The 18,911-nt window shown below is 41.1% G+C and overlaps 1 protein-coding gene across 11 annotated transcripts in view; it reads left to right on the top strand.

Annotated features, from left to right (window-relative positions):
* The window catches only part of LOC138203197 (microtubule cross-linking factor 1), a 75,760-nt gene that overhangs the window by 19,192 nt on the left and 37,657 nt on the right, over positions 1–18,911 (top strand). For all 11 annotated transcript variants that reach the window (XR_011178698.1, XR_011178701.1, XR_011178697.1 and 8 more), the window contains exon 4: positions 18,783–18,842. Coding sequence is in view for 4 of the 11 variants with exons in the window: in XM_069157920.1 (XP_069014021.1) it covers positions 18,783–18,842 (60 nt within the window). In the remaining 7 variants the exon portion in view is untranslated. The remainder of the gene's footprint in view (positions 1–18,782; positions 18,843–18,911) is intronic.

Raw genomic sequence — 18,911 nt, 5'->3', positions numbered from 1 at the left:
TAAAGAATAATAATGATATAATAATGATAATAATCATCATCTTTATTTGTATAGCACCTTTCATACAGGAAATGCAGCTCAAAGTGCTTTACAGTGAGAAAATTACATGATCATATACATGATACAAAAATCTCAAATACAGACCTGTAATAGATTTTTGAGATGAACTTCGGATATTTTTGAAATAATAGATAATCATATATTGACTGAATTTTTTTAAAATTTAATACATAGGTATTTTAAAGCATCCTTAAAAACACCTATTTTTAGAGTTGAGACTATATTGTAGTCTGTGAACCATGCATGTTGGTGCTTTTTGATTATCATTTTCTCCAAATTGTTTCTAGTTGATTTTGGCATTTTGTTTTATTACTAACTGGCTTTACACTAACGCCAATATACTGTATCTCAAATGAGCTAATACTGGTAATAATAATGCTAATAGTGTTTCACTGCCAGACTAATTAATTGCTCTATCAGTCTAATATAGATTACAACACCTGAGTAGTAAAAGAAAAGTTTTCTGTGAAAATGTCACAGATCATTTCATGAACCTAATAAAACCTTTAACATCATAATTTATCGGTGGCTTCAATTCGTCTCAATGATCATAAGAAAAGTCGAACTTCCAGCTCATCCGAAGGGAGGAAAACCTTCACAGCTTCACTTAAAAAGTCGTCAGCTGGTCGCTGTGCCACAAACCTCCTGACATGAACCACCATCTGGCTGAACGACCCATCCAGGTAACGACCCTGCAGATTACTTCGGGCCTCTGCTGCCACCTGAGCTCAGAGTTCGTTATCTTTTACAACGTCCTGTGGCAGCTCGGCGGTCTGTTGGGATTTGATAATAGCACAGTATGTCAAATCTCTCATTCCTCCTTTATGGGCTCCCATCCGACCACTTCCCAGCCACAAAGACGGCATGTGTGCTGAGGCGAAGGCCCCTCCCTCTTATTACCAACCTATTGTGGACCTTTTGGTGCACACAAGGGCACAGTGAAACACTGAGTGGTGGGGTGGGGTGGGAGGGATGGGGGGGGGGGGGCAGACCTCATTATCAACCAGCTGGACTCTGGTACCCCTTTCTTTTGACCCCCCCCCCGTCCTACTCGTCCAAGCTCCAGGTCATAGATGATAATAGTGCTCTGTTGTCTGGCTCCTATTAGCGAGCTGAACAAACATGGCTGCAGCCCAGAGGGAAAGCTCCAGATAGACCGATACAAGTTTCTGATCACAGGGTTGTATTTGTATCTTATTATGATATCGGCACAGACTGAAGACCCCGAGTCTTGGAAAAGCACAACTCGGCTCATGCTAATTAGTGAATGTCAGATGATCTTAGACGTGGCTGCAGTCCCTGAGCTACATGATAATTGTGGGCTGCAGGATAATAGGCTGCTGATAAAGGTTTAATTAAAGCCCGGCAGCCATCTTGAGAAGGTTGTTTACTGAAACAATCAGCTGTAGCGCAGACTAAATAGGCTTATTGTGTTTTCCACAGTTCCACTGGAATAAGATTTGATCCAGTGAGTTGTCTGATCTGTTTGATTGTACCGTTATTGTCAGTTTACAGGAAGCACTGACGAACCTGCTTCTTATGAGATGTCTGAAGTTTTAACACGGCACGTATAAAGAGTGTCAACAGTCTTTCTATCATTTTAAACTGTAAATTACCTTTATAATTTTACTTCTTACTTCCCTCTATGTTGCCTCAACTGAGATAAAATCTCAACTGGTTCCAGACAGGTTACACACACACACACACACACACACACACACACACACACACACACACACAAAAACACGATCGCCGCTCTTTTCATGTCTGAGCCGGTGATATTTATTGTGGCAGGAACAACATGGGAAATGTGGCATCTCTTTCCATTTGTGATTTGTCAGCATTATGTTGCCCGGGGGCTCCAGTCGAGTGTAAATCTCCGATCTTATCCGTCTCCTCTGTTGATCATGACGAGTGCAGAGTGACATCCGCCTCCCCGGCCAGTCTCCACATGGCGCTCCTTCTCTCTCCCCTTTTCACTGCACATTACAAACTGCTGGCTCGCTGCCAGTCTGCCGTCCCCAGAATACTCTGCAGACCTGCCGAGGAGCTTGCAGGCAGATGACATGGCAGCTCTCCCCTCCTCCTGGCCTGTCTGAGCCGCAGTGTCATTTATAGCTGTTAGTGTTGCTCCACAAACGGGGCGACTCCAGTGACACATTGAATTCTGGTTTATTTTTATAGCTTCACTTTAAATGGGAGCTATCTTTGAGAGCGCAGGCGTGTTAGTATGGATGTGCATTAGACGACCTCCAGACAGAGCAGCGAATGTCTTTCAGATACATTGGCCTCTTTCTGTCACCTGCGTCTCCCTTGGGACGGCGTTTGCTGACTCGGCGTGCTCTTTCAAAGCACCGTCCCGCAGCTCATTTAAACAGTTACACGCATTCCCACCTGGGAGCGACCCAACACGGTCACTTCACTGAGGGATGTGATGACTGTGGAAGGAAACTGGGCTGCTCATTCAGTTTCCTTCGATTCAGAGTTGATCTCAAGCAAATATATATTTAATATTTGGGCTGTTTTTGCCGCCTACGCTTGGCTTTTGACATAATATTTGACTTGGAGGCTTGTAGTGAAATGAATTTAAACTACCAAACCTTTGGTAAAAGGTCAGTCTGTATTGGGATTTTTGCAGGATCCTGATGAATTATTCGCAAAAAAAAAAATAGATTTGCCCTTTAAAAGAATAGCAACCCATTTTGGGAAATATGCTTATTTGCTTTCTTGAATAGAATTAAATGAGAAAATTGATACCACTCACATCTGTTCATTATCGATGCATCCAGAGCCAGAAGGCAGCTAGTTTAGCTTAGCATAAAAACAGGAAACAAGAGGAAACTGCTAGCCTGGTTTTCCCTGAAGGTAAAAAAAAAATCTTCACCTCAAGTGAAACTATTAAGTTTACAAATGACAGTTTATCAAGAAGTCACTGCTCTCGCCTCTTGTTGACTGAGAAATAGTTACAGAAAATAAATCCCTACAAAAGTTTTGCTTTTGCATTTCTGTTTGTATACAAACATAACAAATTAGATAAATTGGTTAATTATTGAGCTTTGGAGTTATTCAGAAATCTCTTTTTTAAGTTTGAACAGAGCCATGCTAGCTGTTTCCCCCTGCCGTCAGTCTTTATGCTGAGCTAGGCTAATCGTTTCCAGAATTTTAATATTATATTTTACACACTCGCATGGGGATAGTGTCAATCTTTTCATCTCAGTGTCATTACTAAAGCAAACAAGTATTTTTACCCAAATATGGATTTATTTATATTATTTATAATATTGTGTTCAAAATCCACATTTTATCAGTTTATCTGCCACAATACAAAAACCCACCATTGTAATACACTTAAAGAAAGACAATAAGAGCTGTTGGAACATGGTACTTGTCTCAGGGCTGGAAATGTGTTCAGAACAAAATGTACCTTCATTCTGCCCGACTGTCTCTTCATGTCCCTTTTATAACAGAAATATCAATCACCACTTCCCTCTTGTGGCCTCAAGCAGTCTGGGTCCAGTCTCCCTGTTCGACTCAACCACCAGTTTCTCACAGGGCCACAGGGGGAGGTTGCCAGTTCTGCACTTGTCAACCGTCCACATCAGTAAGGGGAGCTGAAATCAGGCCCACAGCAGCTCAGTGTTTATCATGGGTTCATCCAGTCCGTCAGTTCGTCCTTTAAAGTCAAAGAAATTTCACAGCGTCTCAGACCGACGAGTTTTTGCAACTTACCGTTTGACACAACAGCCGTAGTCTTGTATCAGATCTCATTGTCTAAGACAGTAGGCCATAAATTACAGAAGAAATCTCAGGATACTTAAGCCAAAAGTAAATAAGTAGTAATTCTTTAAACTCCCCTTTACAGTGTATCTAAAAAAAAACCACCTAGCACAAACAGCTTAAACTCAGAGCAATTTCAAATTGACAGAATGAGGGCATCATGCTTGTAGTTTCTTCTTCCATAGAGCGTCCCTGTTTGGGACTGGATTGCTCAGATTCATGTTAACCAAACTTTTATACCCAGGTGTTTCTACCTGAGACAGAATAGGGCTAAGAAAGAGAGAGAATTAAAAAAAAAAAAAATTATACAACAAAGTGAAAGTCAATGCATAGTTTGACCCAATTAAGAATTGGTGTTAAAATGGCTTTACAATCTCCTCATCAATCCACACCAGATTTTTTTTTTTGTCTCTTTAGGGATGAATAAAACTTTATCTATAACACAAATTTTCTAAGCCTGTTTCCATATATTAACTTTTAATACATTTTTTTTTTAAATATCCTCCATTTCCACTCAGGATTTTTTTTAGAAGATTAAATTGAAAATGCTCACAACAGTAGGTGGGTGGAAATGCACAAATAGAGAGGGGGAAAAAAACAACAACAACAAAAAAAACAACCAAAAGGATTTTTTTTTTTTTTTTTTTTTTTTATCCTTGAATATATCTGTCTGTCAGTGAGTGTTCAGAACATCAGGAGCAGCAACTGTTTGTGTAAATATTACAAGAAACCTCAGTTCTTTATTTCCAGGTCACTTGTTTTCGATTTTGGCCGTCTAGATACATCAGTTACCGTGGCAACCGGTGATGGACAGCCCAGCCAGGCGATGGGTCGTTAATTACTGAGAGGATTTGCTGCCTTTTACTCCTGTTCACAGGGTAACCGAGCAGTGTAGCTCCTGACTGCGAGCCATCAGAGACATCTTTACTGTTAATTGCTGGAAGTTCAGAAGCGTTTATATTTAATGTTCAGTGTTTTGAGTGTTTAATTTTACACACCATGCATCATCCAGTGGGACATCGAATGCATATACAAGCAGAAGATGCATAAATTAAGAAGGAAAAGTAAACAACAGTCAAACGTGCGAATGTCAAAACCAGTTCAGCTAAATTAGTGGTTCCCAAATGGGGGTTGGGACCCCCCAGAGAGGTCACAAGATAAACCTGAAGGGTCTCAGGCTTCTGATGCACAAAACCATGTATTTTTCTGACATTTCAAATCTTTACTGATTTCTTGTGAAACGCTGAATGCTTTTAGCACATCGTGCTTTTACAAAGACTCATTGACATACAAATATGAAGTAGAAATTTCAGGTATGACAGATTTAAATCATAATTATTAAAATTTTCTGGGAAGAAATCTAAAGAAATAAAAGGTGGAAGGAGAGACATTATGATAATTTACCTATTTTTTAGTCTGTGATCAAATATTTTTTTATTACAGATGGGAGTTGGATGATAATAAAAAATAAAATACCTTAAGTAAATTAATAAAAAAAAGGTTTGATATTACACTCATTGCATTGTAACAATATCTCCCTGGTGATTTTACTACTACATAACCTTTTTCTTTATATAAAAGTATATTTTCACCCAGTCCATTTTTATTTTTTTCAAATACAGGTCCATATTACTCATTCTCAAAATCTTGTGTGAATTAATCATTTTTATTATCAATATAGTTTCCATAAAAGGAGCTGCTTGTCACACATTTAATTTCCGTATTAGATCAGTTATGTGTGCAGGTTTCATGTATAAGAGTGCTTTCACTCTTATCCGTCTCTAGCTGGTCTAATATGCTGCTATCTTAACAAACAGAATATTCGCTGCCTCTGGTTTTTTTCTCTGTTTAATCGTCTCCAAAAGCACAACCAGTATGAACTAGGAGTTTTCATTCTTGGTCACTAATGCGGATATATAAATATAGCTTCACTGCTTTATGCTCTCTTCAGAGCTCCGGCTAAAATAAAATGATGACAGAAGAAAAATGAACGTGGCTGGCTTGTGTGTCACGATGGGACCCCGAGGTGGAGCTGATTGTAATTATACATTTGAGAGGAGCTGTAGCTGCTAATGGGAGCGCTCGTTGAAGTGTGTCCTCCGCTCTCTCTCGCTCTCGCTCTCTCTCTCTCTCTCTCTCTCCTTACCGTGGGATCTGCAGAGTCAGCATTGCACTCGAGGCATTCGAGAACTAGTTTTGCCTGCAAGTTGATGTACGACGCCTCATGTAACACACACTCATGCACACACACACACACACACACACACACACACACACACACACACACACACACACACACACACACACACAATGACGAATCACAAGGCCGGCCCTGGGCTACGCTGGTAAACCTGGTTTACTTCGCTGCTATTGTAACACACTCTTTCATGTTAAATTGCTCGCCACTTATGCACTGATTAAGACAATTGCTAATTCTTATTAGCAGCTAAATTACTGCATCCTGTTGTTTCATTTTGCATCAACATGCATCTGTTCTGTACGCAGGATTAGTTAAAAGACTCCCCGCGCCTTTGAAAAAAAAACAAAAAACAAAAAAAATATTCTGCCGTAACTTGTGTCAGCTTTGCGCCAGTTGGCATCATGGCATCGTGTTTTCCAACGAGCAGCATGCCCGGGCCGTTGGGTTGTACGGGTAGATTTGCAAAGCGGGAGTGAAAGCGTGAGTGACACGTCCCATAAAAGCTCCATTGTGCTTCTCTTTACTGCATGTCGGGTCTCAGACTGAGGTCAGGGTCGGCTTAGCGGAGAGGTACCGTACGGGAGTGACCCTCCGCTGCTCACACGCGACCTCCTGCAGACACACACATCTACACAAACGTTCTCACACACACACACACACACACACACACACACACACACACACACACACACACACACACACACACATATGGGCAGGCGTGTTGTGTTCATGCTGCTTTACAGCATGATATATGACCTGTGCATGTCAGCATATAGGTTGCTATAGCGACCAGCGGCCATTCCCTGAGGGAGTTACTGTTTTCTGGATCTATAGGCTGCTGTGGCACCTACAGGTCTACAGTGGGCCACGAGGAATAGCCTCACGTTACACACAGCAGTAAGAACCTGTATTGAATATCGCTACATAGATGAGATTCTCAGGTTTTTATTTTCACGTCTGTCATCTGTATGTTTTTACTCGTCTTTGTCCGATATCAATACTTCTTGATTTATAATATGGTTGACAGAAAGTCTTCGGTCCAATCATCAGTTAATTCCATTTTTGCAGCGATACGCATCGGGGATCTTCAGTATTATGATGATTGTGACATTTCAGCCATAAATATTATGCTGCTTTCACAGACTAAAACAAAAATCTGCCATTCAGGACTCCCAAACCAATGGTTAAAAAACATTTTATTCCCAAATAACAGTTTTGTCTTTTTTGGTCTGAAAAATTACCAAAAGTTTGGTTTGCACCATAATGACGCTGCTCTATTTGCTGTTTTCAAGCTTTAACCTTGTCAACATGTCCTTGTGGTGTTTTTTTTAATTTGCTGCAAGACATATTGTGTAATTAGCAGTCAATACCATGGCTGAGAATTTCCTCTTTGGACCTGCAGTGACAGGAGCTTCATAATCACATACGTGAGGAACCAATTTTGTAAAGTTGCAGGGTGGAGCTTTCGTATCATGGAGCTGCAGGCGAGCAAACGCATGGGTGGGCAGATGTAGAAGTGGGGACTATTTATATATTCATAGATCCGCTCAGGCTGAATGAAGGCGAACGGGTAGAGTTGCATGCCATCTTAGCAGACTCTTGAAGGCATTAGGGGATTTCTTTTCTTTAAATATGAGTTTTTAGGGGTTTAATCAATGCCAGGAAAGGGACTTTACAGTCAGGATCTATTAACTTTTCTAAATTTGTAAGTCTTTTGTTGTAAAGTAAAACACACAAATCAGATTTACCACGGTTGGAAAAACTCTCTGCACATTCTGACATTGAGAAATGTTAATATGATTGGTTTTAGAAATAGAGTTAAGAAAGCAGAAGAGTTGATTTCGATCCACCTCGATGGGTTTGTCACTGCAAGCAATCCCTCTCACATTACACGTGCATACAAAATCCTGCATTAGTGAAGCTTCAAGGCCACTTGTTAAAGACCTATGTGATTCTAATTTTGCCGAGATGTGCCTATTTTGAATTTAAATAATTTTCTAATGTGAAACCTGAGGTGCTCAGTCACATGCAGGCATCCTTTCCCAAAGCCCCAGCATCTGAAAGAAGGACTCTCCTGTTTCTAATTCACCACAGAGGTGCAGAGCAATCTCTGGACAGCTACTGATGTGGCGAGGCAGGACCGGTAGAGACGCCAGACTCTGTTTACAAGATGCTCAAATCCGCTGGGGATGCCCTGACATTGGGATAACCTCTGAGAGTGCTGCATCCAGCCTGTCTCTGCCAAAAAGGCAGTAATTCATAAACCCACAAACACAAACACACACACACACACACATGCACTAGGACACCCCGAGAAAAGCAGCTGCACGTTCACAGACTGTACGAGACTGATGACTGCAGATACGCACACGTGTGCACACAAACACACGTGCACGTGGTCCGAGCAGCGCACTCCACTGGATTACTTTAATTCATTTAGCTTTGACTTACTGAAATATCACTGCTGTTGCTGTTTGCAGGAGCCTCGCGGTAGCCAATACGGGAGTTTGTGCACTATTTTCAACGGCAAATTAAATTTCAATGGGATGCACGGTGCATGTTCGGCTGATGAAGCATATCCAGATGCGGTATATTTAGACCGCTGCAGGTGGTGCAATCCAGAGACTGATCGTCCGTATAAAAATAACACTGCGCCGTAAATCACGATGTAGCAGCAGCTTTAGCAGCGAACACTTGTGCATCAGAATGTGTCCTTGGATGGGAGAAAATTAAATTAAATCAAACAACAAAAGGAGGGCGTTTGACACTTAAATGTATTCAGTCAAGTGTGAGTGCTGTATTAATTAATTTATTGAAACGGATTACAGTCCAGATTGAGCGCTCATTCATCCAGATCTCTCTAATATAATCTGCCTCTAAACATTTCAGAGCGACTTATCTCTCTGAGCTCTCCCGCCGGGTGAGCGATATTTATTCTGTTGTGCTGGAGTCTTAGCTGCCTCTGTCAGGGCTGAGAAGGGGTTTTTATCTGCATCCAGCGGCGGTCGCAGCTCCTTTTGTACTCTACCCCCCCCCCCTCCAATCCCTCCATCCCGCCCCCTTTATTGCTGGTCACACCACACTTCCTGTTTAAATCCCATTACTAGAGCCAGACGCCGCTCTCTGTACTGTTAGTCTTTTTCAGCAAAAAAAAAAAAAAAATCATAAATAGGCCAAGCTGTTGAGTACAGATGCTGATGAAAATACACTCGCTGTGTTCCCATTCTTACTCGTCCTCCTCCCCCAAAATGTTTTTTTTCCTCCCTGCATCGTTATTTTTTTTTGGTTTTGTGGGTGATGTCACTGTTCGATGTCATCCGGCGCTTGTTCCAAAAAAATGCCTCAGTGTCCTACGCAAACAGGCGTGTCAGAGTGTTCTCCTTTTCCCTCGTGACCAAACCACATTATCCAAGATGGTGTAGTGAGATTGCAGCAGCAGCAGCATGTTTTTTTTTTTCTTCCCTCCAATTGAATGATGTACTTTTTGCTCTTCTGTTGAATACATTTCCCTGAGACCTGGATTAACTTGTCCCACACCCACACACCATTAAGTCGGCCTGTGACTTTACTAATTAAAGTGGAGAGGGTAGTAATTCTTTAAATACTTGTTGAACATAAGCACATCATCACACACATTATGCACACGCTTAATGTCAACGTCTGAAGGCTTTACTTCTGCACTGTAACACACACACACACCTGCAGACACACTCATATTTGTGTAACTATATTTGTGAGGGCTTTTTTTCCCTTAACTTCAGACTCTTATCTGAACCTTCACACTGACATTAAACATGAATCACTGTCTTGTGCTTCACCTAATATGAGATGCAAAGTTCAAATACCGTTTCCGTGCACGCAATTGTAGCGCAACTTCCATCACTTGATCGACATCAGTACCTGAGTTAGACGCGTTTTTGTCCCCACTGGTTTGTGTGCATTTGTCACCACGGATCGGAAACTCGAGCAGAGAGTGAACATCAAATTTTGTGTCCAATTTTTGACGAACAGAAAGAAGTCACAGGGTTTTTGAGTGCGACAATTGTGTTGTTGTGGGTGAGAAATTCACGTTTTGGTTCCATCGCACCTCAGTTCAGGTTGTTTGTGCCGAATGTTTTTCCCCTCCAACCCGTCAGAAGGTCACAGTTAGAAGTCAGTGTTGACAGTCTGACCCTCGGGGACCAATTCATAAAAACCCACCGTGTTTGTACTTGTACTCGTTGTACTGCGACGTCTTTGGTTTTGGACTGTGACGTTCTGCCTCTCTTGAAACACAAACGTCAGTAAAAAACGTCTCGCCCGGCTCATTGCTTCATTGCTGTAGACTTTCTGAAACATTTCAAAGGTCTCCGTTGGTGATTTCCTGAGTTTGACAAAAAAAAATGTGATGTGCGCTCTCTGCTCATGTCCAAAGTGAAATTGATGATGACGTGACTCGGAATAACTACTCACAAAGGTCATTGCTTATATGCACATCACTGTACATTTGTACACGAGAGAAACAGTCTCGAAAATGTTTGATTGCTCCTCGTATCTTAAAGCCGAATCCTTACCTGGAATTTACTTTATAGTCAACCTCTTCTGCAGCCTACACCCTAATCCTAGTTCTGATTTTAATCTGAAACCCCAAAATAAGATGATGTTGTTTAATTACACCTGAAGTTGTATTCAGCATCCGGCAGCGTACCATGTGGCTCAATCAAATTACATTTAATAGCAAATTCAATTAATAGGAAAATTGATGTGACTTCCTAGAGTTGTAAAATCCTGTCTGGTAGTATTGTCTAGAAATTTGTTCAGATAAACTTTAAAACTCATCAAACTGGACTTCCTGGATTGGACTTTAACTTCAGTACCAGCCTCCATTGTCCGGCCTGTTGTTGTTTTATGTCTTTTTATTAGAGTTGACAGCACAGAGATGACAGGAGACAAGAGATGGAGAGATGCACAGTGACAGACTGTACAGCAAAGGTCTCTGACTGGTTTAGAACCAGACACAGCGGGGCGACCTCTTCACATATTTTAGTTTTAAAGAAACCCAAACTCCTAACTAGTCATAATTTGTTCACCTTTGAATTCTTTCACTTCCATATCCCGTCCTCAACCTTTTACTGACACTTCATCTTGAAATCAAATCCAAAGCTTAAAACGACCTCAAAACGCCTTCAAAACCTAATCAAATCCGAAGTCACATCTTAAACCCTCAACGGTAATCCTTACCTCAAGTGAGGCCTTTGAAAATGATTTCCGCGCCCACAGTGAACTCACTTTGATGGTATAAAAAAAAACCCAGCTGGTTCACAGAGGGATACGAACAACTCACTAGTGAACGCACACACACGATGTTAGTCGCCCCCATACGTTTCAGATGTCCTTCAAGGGTGACGTGTGTGAAGGAAACGTGGGAGAAAGAAACGAGAGAAGCAACGGAAGAGGGAGTGAAGGAGGGACTGAGGAACACATGGGATGAAGGGGGTCCAGGAGGGAGGTGCACGGGAAGGCTAGAGTCAGTCAGCCGGTGAGGGCCCACAGCATCTGCTTCACTCAGTCCCAGCAGAGTAACGACTGTGTGACTACAATCTGCTAAACCCGCCGGCTGGCAGAGGCCCACTGGAGTAAAACCAGTTCCACAGCCGGCTCCCACACCAGCTGGAGCCGCCTGCCAAGGCTGCATGACCGGCCACCGCTGCTATCCAACGCTAACTGGATTGTGAGAGCACTACATTTAGATGATGATGAAGAGGGAGCTGTGTGTGTGTGTGTGTGTGTGTGTGTGTGTGTGTGTGTGTGTGTGTGTGTGTGTGTGTGTGTGTGTGTGTGTGTGTATTTATTTGTGCTTTTTGGCGTGCAGGAGTACAGATGTGTGTTGAAATGGAAGAAAACCAATCACACAAAGGACATGGAAGTGAGGCAGAGCTGCTCGGGAGGCGAAAATAATCCTTGCGGTTCAATATGTGGAGTAGTTTACATGGACGCTATCTGGTGTTCGGGGTGACAGCAAATACATCATTTTCTTTCTGGATTTATCAGATTTTTTTTTTTATTTTTTTTTTTTCATATATTTGACCTATAAAGTAATGGAAATGCCGTCACACTTTCTCAGAGATCAAGGTGACATCTAAAAAGTCGTTTTTGTTGTCCAACCAGCAGTCCAAAATGTAAAGATAAATCAGTTTTTAGGTATAGAAAATAAAATCAAAGCAGAAAATCCTTGTATTTGAAGAGTCAGAAGAATGAATCTTTGACATTTTTCCTTAATAAGGGACTTAATGACTGAGTCAGGCCTTTAAACAAGCAGCTTTTACGACCCACAGCTACAATCTGGTGTCCAGAAGAGGTGACCCAGCTCGGATGACATGTATATACGTTTTTCCTTGTTAGGAGGAGGAAGCTTGGGTCGATGGTTTGATACAACAGCAGACTTGAGCGCAGAAGATCGCTGTTCGCTTCCCGCGTCCAATCTTGAGTCGGGACAGTTTGTTTTTCTTAAACCGTTTTTACTGTTGCCATAACGACAAGCGTTGCAAAACTTTAAGGATGTCAAACTTTAACGCACAACTAAACTAAAATAACCCTGGCCACGTGACTTTTGGGCCGAAATCTAACCGGAGGCGCTAATTTAGAAAACACCCGTGTGGGTCGTATTTGAAGGGTAAACGACCTACATGGCTGTATGGGTTGGTGGACTTGTTGTAATAATTAATGAACAACATATGTAAAATATAGTAGATTAAAGTACTGTAAATTGAAAAATAGTTTCAGCCATATTGACAGCCGCTCAGAATGATTTCATATTGAGATTCTACTCCAAGCAAAATTAAATTCAAGCCTATCAAATTACTTATTTTGTTTTGCTTATATAATGAGTTTTGTCTAACACAGTGAAACATTTGATTGTGACGGCAACATCCGCTTTAGGATGTAGTGTTTTATTTTTTTTTTAGCCTATACGCGTACAAAATATATTCACAAAACATTTGTGTTTATATTGTGATATTGATCCCTAATATCGGGCAAATCTTAAAAAGGAACTTCATTGATTTTATACATCAAAGTCTGTTTACAGGTATCAGGGAGTACCATAGTGGATATGTAGGGAAACTTGCATAAAGCCTTTTGTGGCTCCAGAGGGTGAAATCGGATTAATTTGCCTTCAGCGATCGGTGGGGGGTGAAGACTATAAGCTTGAAAATAAAAAAAAAAACAATCAGGTTGGTGTGAATTTAGAAAGAAGTGAGCCTACCAGACCTCTGTTGCTGGTGTTTCATCTAAGCTTGAGGCTAACGGCTCGAGGCTAGATCAGCGGCTATTTACATAACTCATTCTCTTCTCAGACCAAACTGTCTGCAGATTTATATCAGAGTTACAGGAGTGTCATGCTGAAGCAGTAATAACCATAAAGGAAGGGACAAAAAAAAAAAAATACATGCCCTGTTTGCACCTGACCTTAAGTGGGTGTAACAGGTCTTCAGTGAGGAGACACACCATCTGTTCTAGAGATCCAACTTGTGATCCTGCAGCTATGACCTCTTTGTTGCTCTTCTGTATCTCCTGTTGCCCTGTCTTCGTGACCTCGCCTTGTGAAATGCTAATCCTATTGACGCTATACGAAGCGATCCGATCCCAGGAGGAGTGCTGACAGTTTTACCCCCCTTGAAGCAACTGAAAATGTAACAACAGGGTTCGTGCTGCCTTCGAATCAAAGTGTTGAGGTGAGGCAGCAGCTGATTCTGAAGTTCATGAGGAGGCGACACGATGTTCTCGGCGTTAAAGACGTCGAAGTTGTGGCAGCGGTGCGGCTGAGTGACTGGCAGCAGTGAAGATGTCGTGCCATTTTGAAAAAGGTGTCATAATGTTGTGATTTATGGATTTCAGTGTCATTCAGGAGCCCGAGACATGTGCATATTTTCAGTTTAACGATCAACTTTATTGTCTGAAATGACATCAGACCAGCACTCATAAAAAAATGTGTGTAACTCAGGAATTGATGGTGAATTAAGCAATGAAATTGTAACACTTACTCATTAGGGTTATAGCTTTCTCCTGCTCCCCGCACATCACGGGGCTGTTCATCGTTTGTGCGCAACGGGAGCAGTCTCTGAACTTATTGATTTATCCTTTTATATAAAAACAACCCGCAAATATAATTTTTTTTCAAACTACAGCAAGCATCTTTTTCTGGATTATGTTCTATAAAAATAACTTTTCATATAGATATAGATACACATATCTGACAACATACACACAGATATGGATATATTCGTCATCGACTAATTTCAGCCTCCGGTTGAAAAAGATCAACAGCTTTCAGTAAAAGTCTGTATTTCATTTTTAAACACATCGAAGGAGTTGCTTCTTGTAAATTCTCTAACTACGTTTTTAGCATCGGAAGAACACCAAACAGATATTTCCTGGAATTTTTGGATAACTAGTCACCAGAACGTAAAGGTCAGTGTTTGCAGTTGTTTTAGCAGGTTAACTCCTCAGACAAACAATTGGATGAGTCTGATTTCTCTCTCTCTGATCACGCTGTTGTTTCTCTGACTCCCTTATTGACTTGTGCATACAATAAACTCGACCCCTGACTGTGGCAGTCTGGAGTTGTGAGGAGCTTTGCACAAGATGCTCTTTAATCTACTGTCTCCCCACAGAGATTAGCTCTGTCACCACGGCTGGGAATTAAACCACAAGTGGTGAAGATACTGACACACCCACAAAGCTGAAGCTAGACGGAGGGTGGGAGGTGTCTCGTAAAGAAAGATATCTCTGGAGAGGGTTTGTGAGGCTGAAGTGGGGTGTATGAATTACTGTCGATGGAGGGATTATAGAAAAAATGAGCAGAGGTGCAGTTTCCCATGACGTGAACAGTGACGGCGTGTCATCACCCTCAGTCATTCTGACTTGTCACTTTTTGTGACATCTAAAACACTCAATTCTCCCATTTAAACTTGAGGATGAACTAATCCGTCTCAATCCCATCATGTAACTGAAGCTTGTCTGAAGCTTTGTTCAAACTGATCAGGATTTGTTTCTCAAACCAGATCTTAAGGACAGACTGTCTGCACTGGTACTTGCAAGTGACCTGATCGGATTTGGTGTGTCCAGACATCACCGACCGATCTGCATGGGTTGCTGTGGTTATGATGTACACGTAGCTACGCTGCTGACACGGCTTTTCAACGCGGAAGCAAAGTGCCAGCAGACTTATTTTTATTAATTTACTCATAACTTATTTCAGTGTCTCTCCACGGACCGTTGTTCTCGTTGTCTCCCGGCTCTGCCAGTGGTAGCACAGATTCTGCTCACTCTGTTACTCTAAAAAATGACATCATCGTTGTGTGACGGAAAAAAAATTTGATCTGAAGTGACGCAAAAAAATTTGATCTGAAGTGACACATCTGACTGGAATCGCATTTCAAACCGCCTCCAAATGTGGTTTTGTATCTGATAGGTTAGGTTAGGTTAGGTAGTTACTTTATTAATCCCCGAGGGGAAATTTTTTCGCTACAGCAGCATACAGAAGCAATAAGATAATAATAGAACAATAGAAAAGCAATAAAATAGCAGTAAAAACTATAAAATATAAATATAAAATATAAAATGCACAGTATATACAGTATATACAGTAGATATACATTCACAGTGTTCACTAGGGTGTTGGGGAGGGGGTATGGACATATTTCTAAATGTTTTGTACATATATTTTTTTTTTTATATGACAACATTTATTCATGAAACACTTGTTCACACAAGTGAATATATATTCACTTATTAAGTATATTATATATATATTGTATACAAGATATGCAAAAATCACATTTCATTGTGTTGTTTTGCCGTCCAGACTTTCAAAAATCAATCTGGATACAATCTGGAAAAGAGGATTTGGGCTGGCAGTCTGAGCAAGGCCCAAGGTTGCCCAGAACAAACCCTCTGTTTACCAGGATTGTAATCTGCATTCAGCTCAGAGTAAATTACTCTTTTTGAGCGCAGCAGCACGGAGGTCGAAACTTCAAAAGAGAAGGTGAAGGCAAGAAGAGGACAGGAAAGAGTGAAACAGTTAGAAAACACTATTCAGGAAACACACTTTTGAGGAGAGCTTTGAAAGGAGGAGTTCAGGTTTTAAAAGAAATAAAACCAACAGAAAATGTAAAGTCAGATATGTCCAATGTACAGTGTTCAGTTCAGTTTAAAAATATGAGTCTGACGTCTTTTTCTGTGAGCGTCTCGGCCTTCAGTTTGGTTATGTTCATGTTTTGGTGCCGTCTCCAAGTGGGCGCTCTCTTCCTGTCGCACAGCCAGCGACTGAGTCAAGGTCTGTCTCTGCTCCGGGCAAAACAGGTTCCCCCTCACACTTTCCATCCGTCTGGCTATGAATGATTCACTGTCCTACTGGTCTATTTAGGATGGCAACAGAGTGCATACAGTGAGTGAGTTTTTCTGCATACCGATTGAAAATGGCAGCAAAGTAAAAAAAAAAAAAAAAAAAAAAAGCAGCTGAAACAGCAATGATTAATATTCTGTTCATCGACTTACTGAAGGGCTTCACTGGAGAAAAATTCAATTAGATTCTATTCAAAGGATTTATTCATCGCTTAAGTGTCCATTTCAGGGAAGAGAAAAACACACAAGCAGTTCATTCACATATAAAACTGTCTAAAGCAAACACAAAATTCAAAATATGAAGATGTAAAGAACAGATTTAAGAACCCATCCTTGGCTAGAACCATAAAGGCATATGTCAAAAGTGCATTTATCAAACAGTATACACAAGTTTTATGGAAACCAAACTACTCCCTGCATTTGTTTTTTTTTTACAGCTTACATCTATCGTGCGTGACTTGGTTTGGGGATAAAATGACTCAATCTAGTGGCTCTTCTAGACTTTTTAAGTGTTATCAAACTGACGGGATCAAACCCTGATCATTTAGTGGGGATTGTGATTGTGCTTTTTATTTCATTCATCCACAATTTATCTTTTGTTTTGCATCCATGATGGAGTAATTGCGAGCGCACTGAAGAAGTTTGCATGACATACTTACGTCCTGTCATCATCTGTGTGTTGCGTCTCTTGACATTGATTGGTTGGTAGATGGGCGTGTCCGATGCCGGTGTGATGTCATTTTTGTCTGCGGTCTTGAATGAATGAACAGATTCTTTTCAACACCTCTCTATTATTATATTATATTTTCTTCTTACATTGTTTTATTGGTGACTACAGCCTTCCTCAACTTCTTGTATTTGGTCTGAAAAGTCGGAACCTTTTCACACCGCAAACAAACTGCACCATGGTTCAGTTTTTTTTCAGAATCGAGACCACCTCCTTTTGGTCTGACCAAATTCTGGTCTTTTGCTCAGAGGCACCTTTCGCACCTGTTATTTTAATATTTTAACAAAAAAGTGGTAGGTGTGAAAGCACCCTGACACATTTATCATTTATATTGTCCTGGTTTCTCAGATTTGAGGATTTGTTTTTCATTCTGTTCGTTACTTGGGGTTTTGGTGGGGAAAACTAAAATGGTTCGCTGAAACCAAGGACTTTTGGAAAGTATGGCATTCTTTACTTTCTTTGGTATGTCAGTAATTAAACAGCTCATCAAAAAATTATTAATTGGACTGAATTAATTAGTTACAGCCCTATTAAGATAATCAGTTATCACAAGTGACTGGAGGATGTTGCTTCCTCAGGAGGTACCTTGAACTCTGATTGTGACCCTGAGATCAGGAATATTAATATCAAGTAATGCTTCCTAGAAAGGAGGCCGGCTGTATCTCCACTGGTCATCAAAACCTTTAAATAACTCAGCCGGGGCAGCAATCTGTTCCTGTAAAAAGCTCTGCACTCTGCATTTATAGAGGGGGATTTCTTCCTCTCTCCTCTCCTTCCTCTCAGTGCTCGTCTATCTCATCTCATTCTGATGTAAGAAAGAGACTTGATAAAAATGAATGATTTTATTAGTCGGTAAGGCTAAGCTGGCGTGCAGAAGGCCCCCGTTTTATCCAGGCTTTGCGTGCGATGCTGAGTGTGGTATTAGCTCAGGACAGATTTCCCCACTGGCCGGGCAGATGCTTTTCCCCTCAGAGCGCCGTGGAAGCGCCATGTGTCACTGAATCTGAGCCGGGATAAGACGCCTGTCGCACTGAGCTCTGAATGGGATCTGAGGCACCCTGGTGCATCGTACGACAGAAGACACGGCAGAACATCCTCATCATCAAGTTTTCTGAGCTCGATTGTGTCAATTCAGTGGCATTAAGACCGGCATGGCAACCAGATGTTAGCCTGTGATACAGCCCATTACCGTGACCGTGTGCATGAATCTGACCGTTATTATGTCAGTTATTAAAATGCAGGCTGGTTCACAGTAAATATTTTCTTATTAGACTTTGACCTGATGTTGGTGACGTTATGTAAGACATCCACATAGATTAATGTTCTTCCTACCTTTTTTTTTCAGAGTCTGCTTCACATTCGGGAGTTAGCGAACATGTGAGCAAACACATTTGTTCCCCTGCACTGATTTTATGATCATTACTGTGATTATAAGCACTGTCATCGTCATGATACATGGAAATATCAATAGCAGCTCCAAACTGCAGAGATCCTCAATATAAGACCTTTTTATTGCTTTCATTATAGTTGGTCGTTTTAATTTTGCTGCTCTGCCGTGAAGCAGCAATGAAGAATAGTTCACCAAGTTTGTTTTTGATTGCCTGTTTTACATCCTTCTCCTTTGCTCTTTTACAGACTGCGCTGAGGCGACGAGGAAGCAGGGAAGCGTTTAAAGACAAGAAATCCTCCAGTCAGGTAAAAACATATATTATTTCCCTGTCCTTATTATCATAGTATATTTTGTTACGGGCATCCGGAGATGAG

The sequence above is a fragment of the Embiotoca jacksoni genome, unplaced genomic scaffold, assembly GCF_022577435.1.
Source record: "Embiotoca jacksoni isolate LCO1_2020_lvr unplaced genomic scaffold, fEmbJac1.0.p SCAF_22, whole genome shotgun sequence".
Taxonomy (NCBI): domain Eukaryota; kingdom Metazoa; phylum Chordata; class Actinopteri; family Embiotocidae; genus Embiotoca; species Embiotoca jacksoni.
The sequence above is the reverse complement of the archived record's forward strand: the minus strand, read 5'-3'. Positions and strand labels throughout refer to the sequence as shown.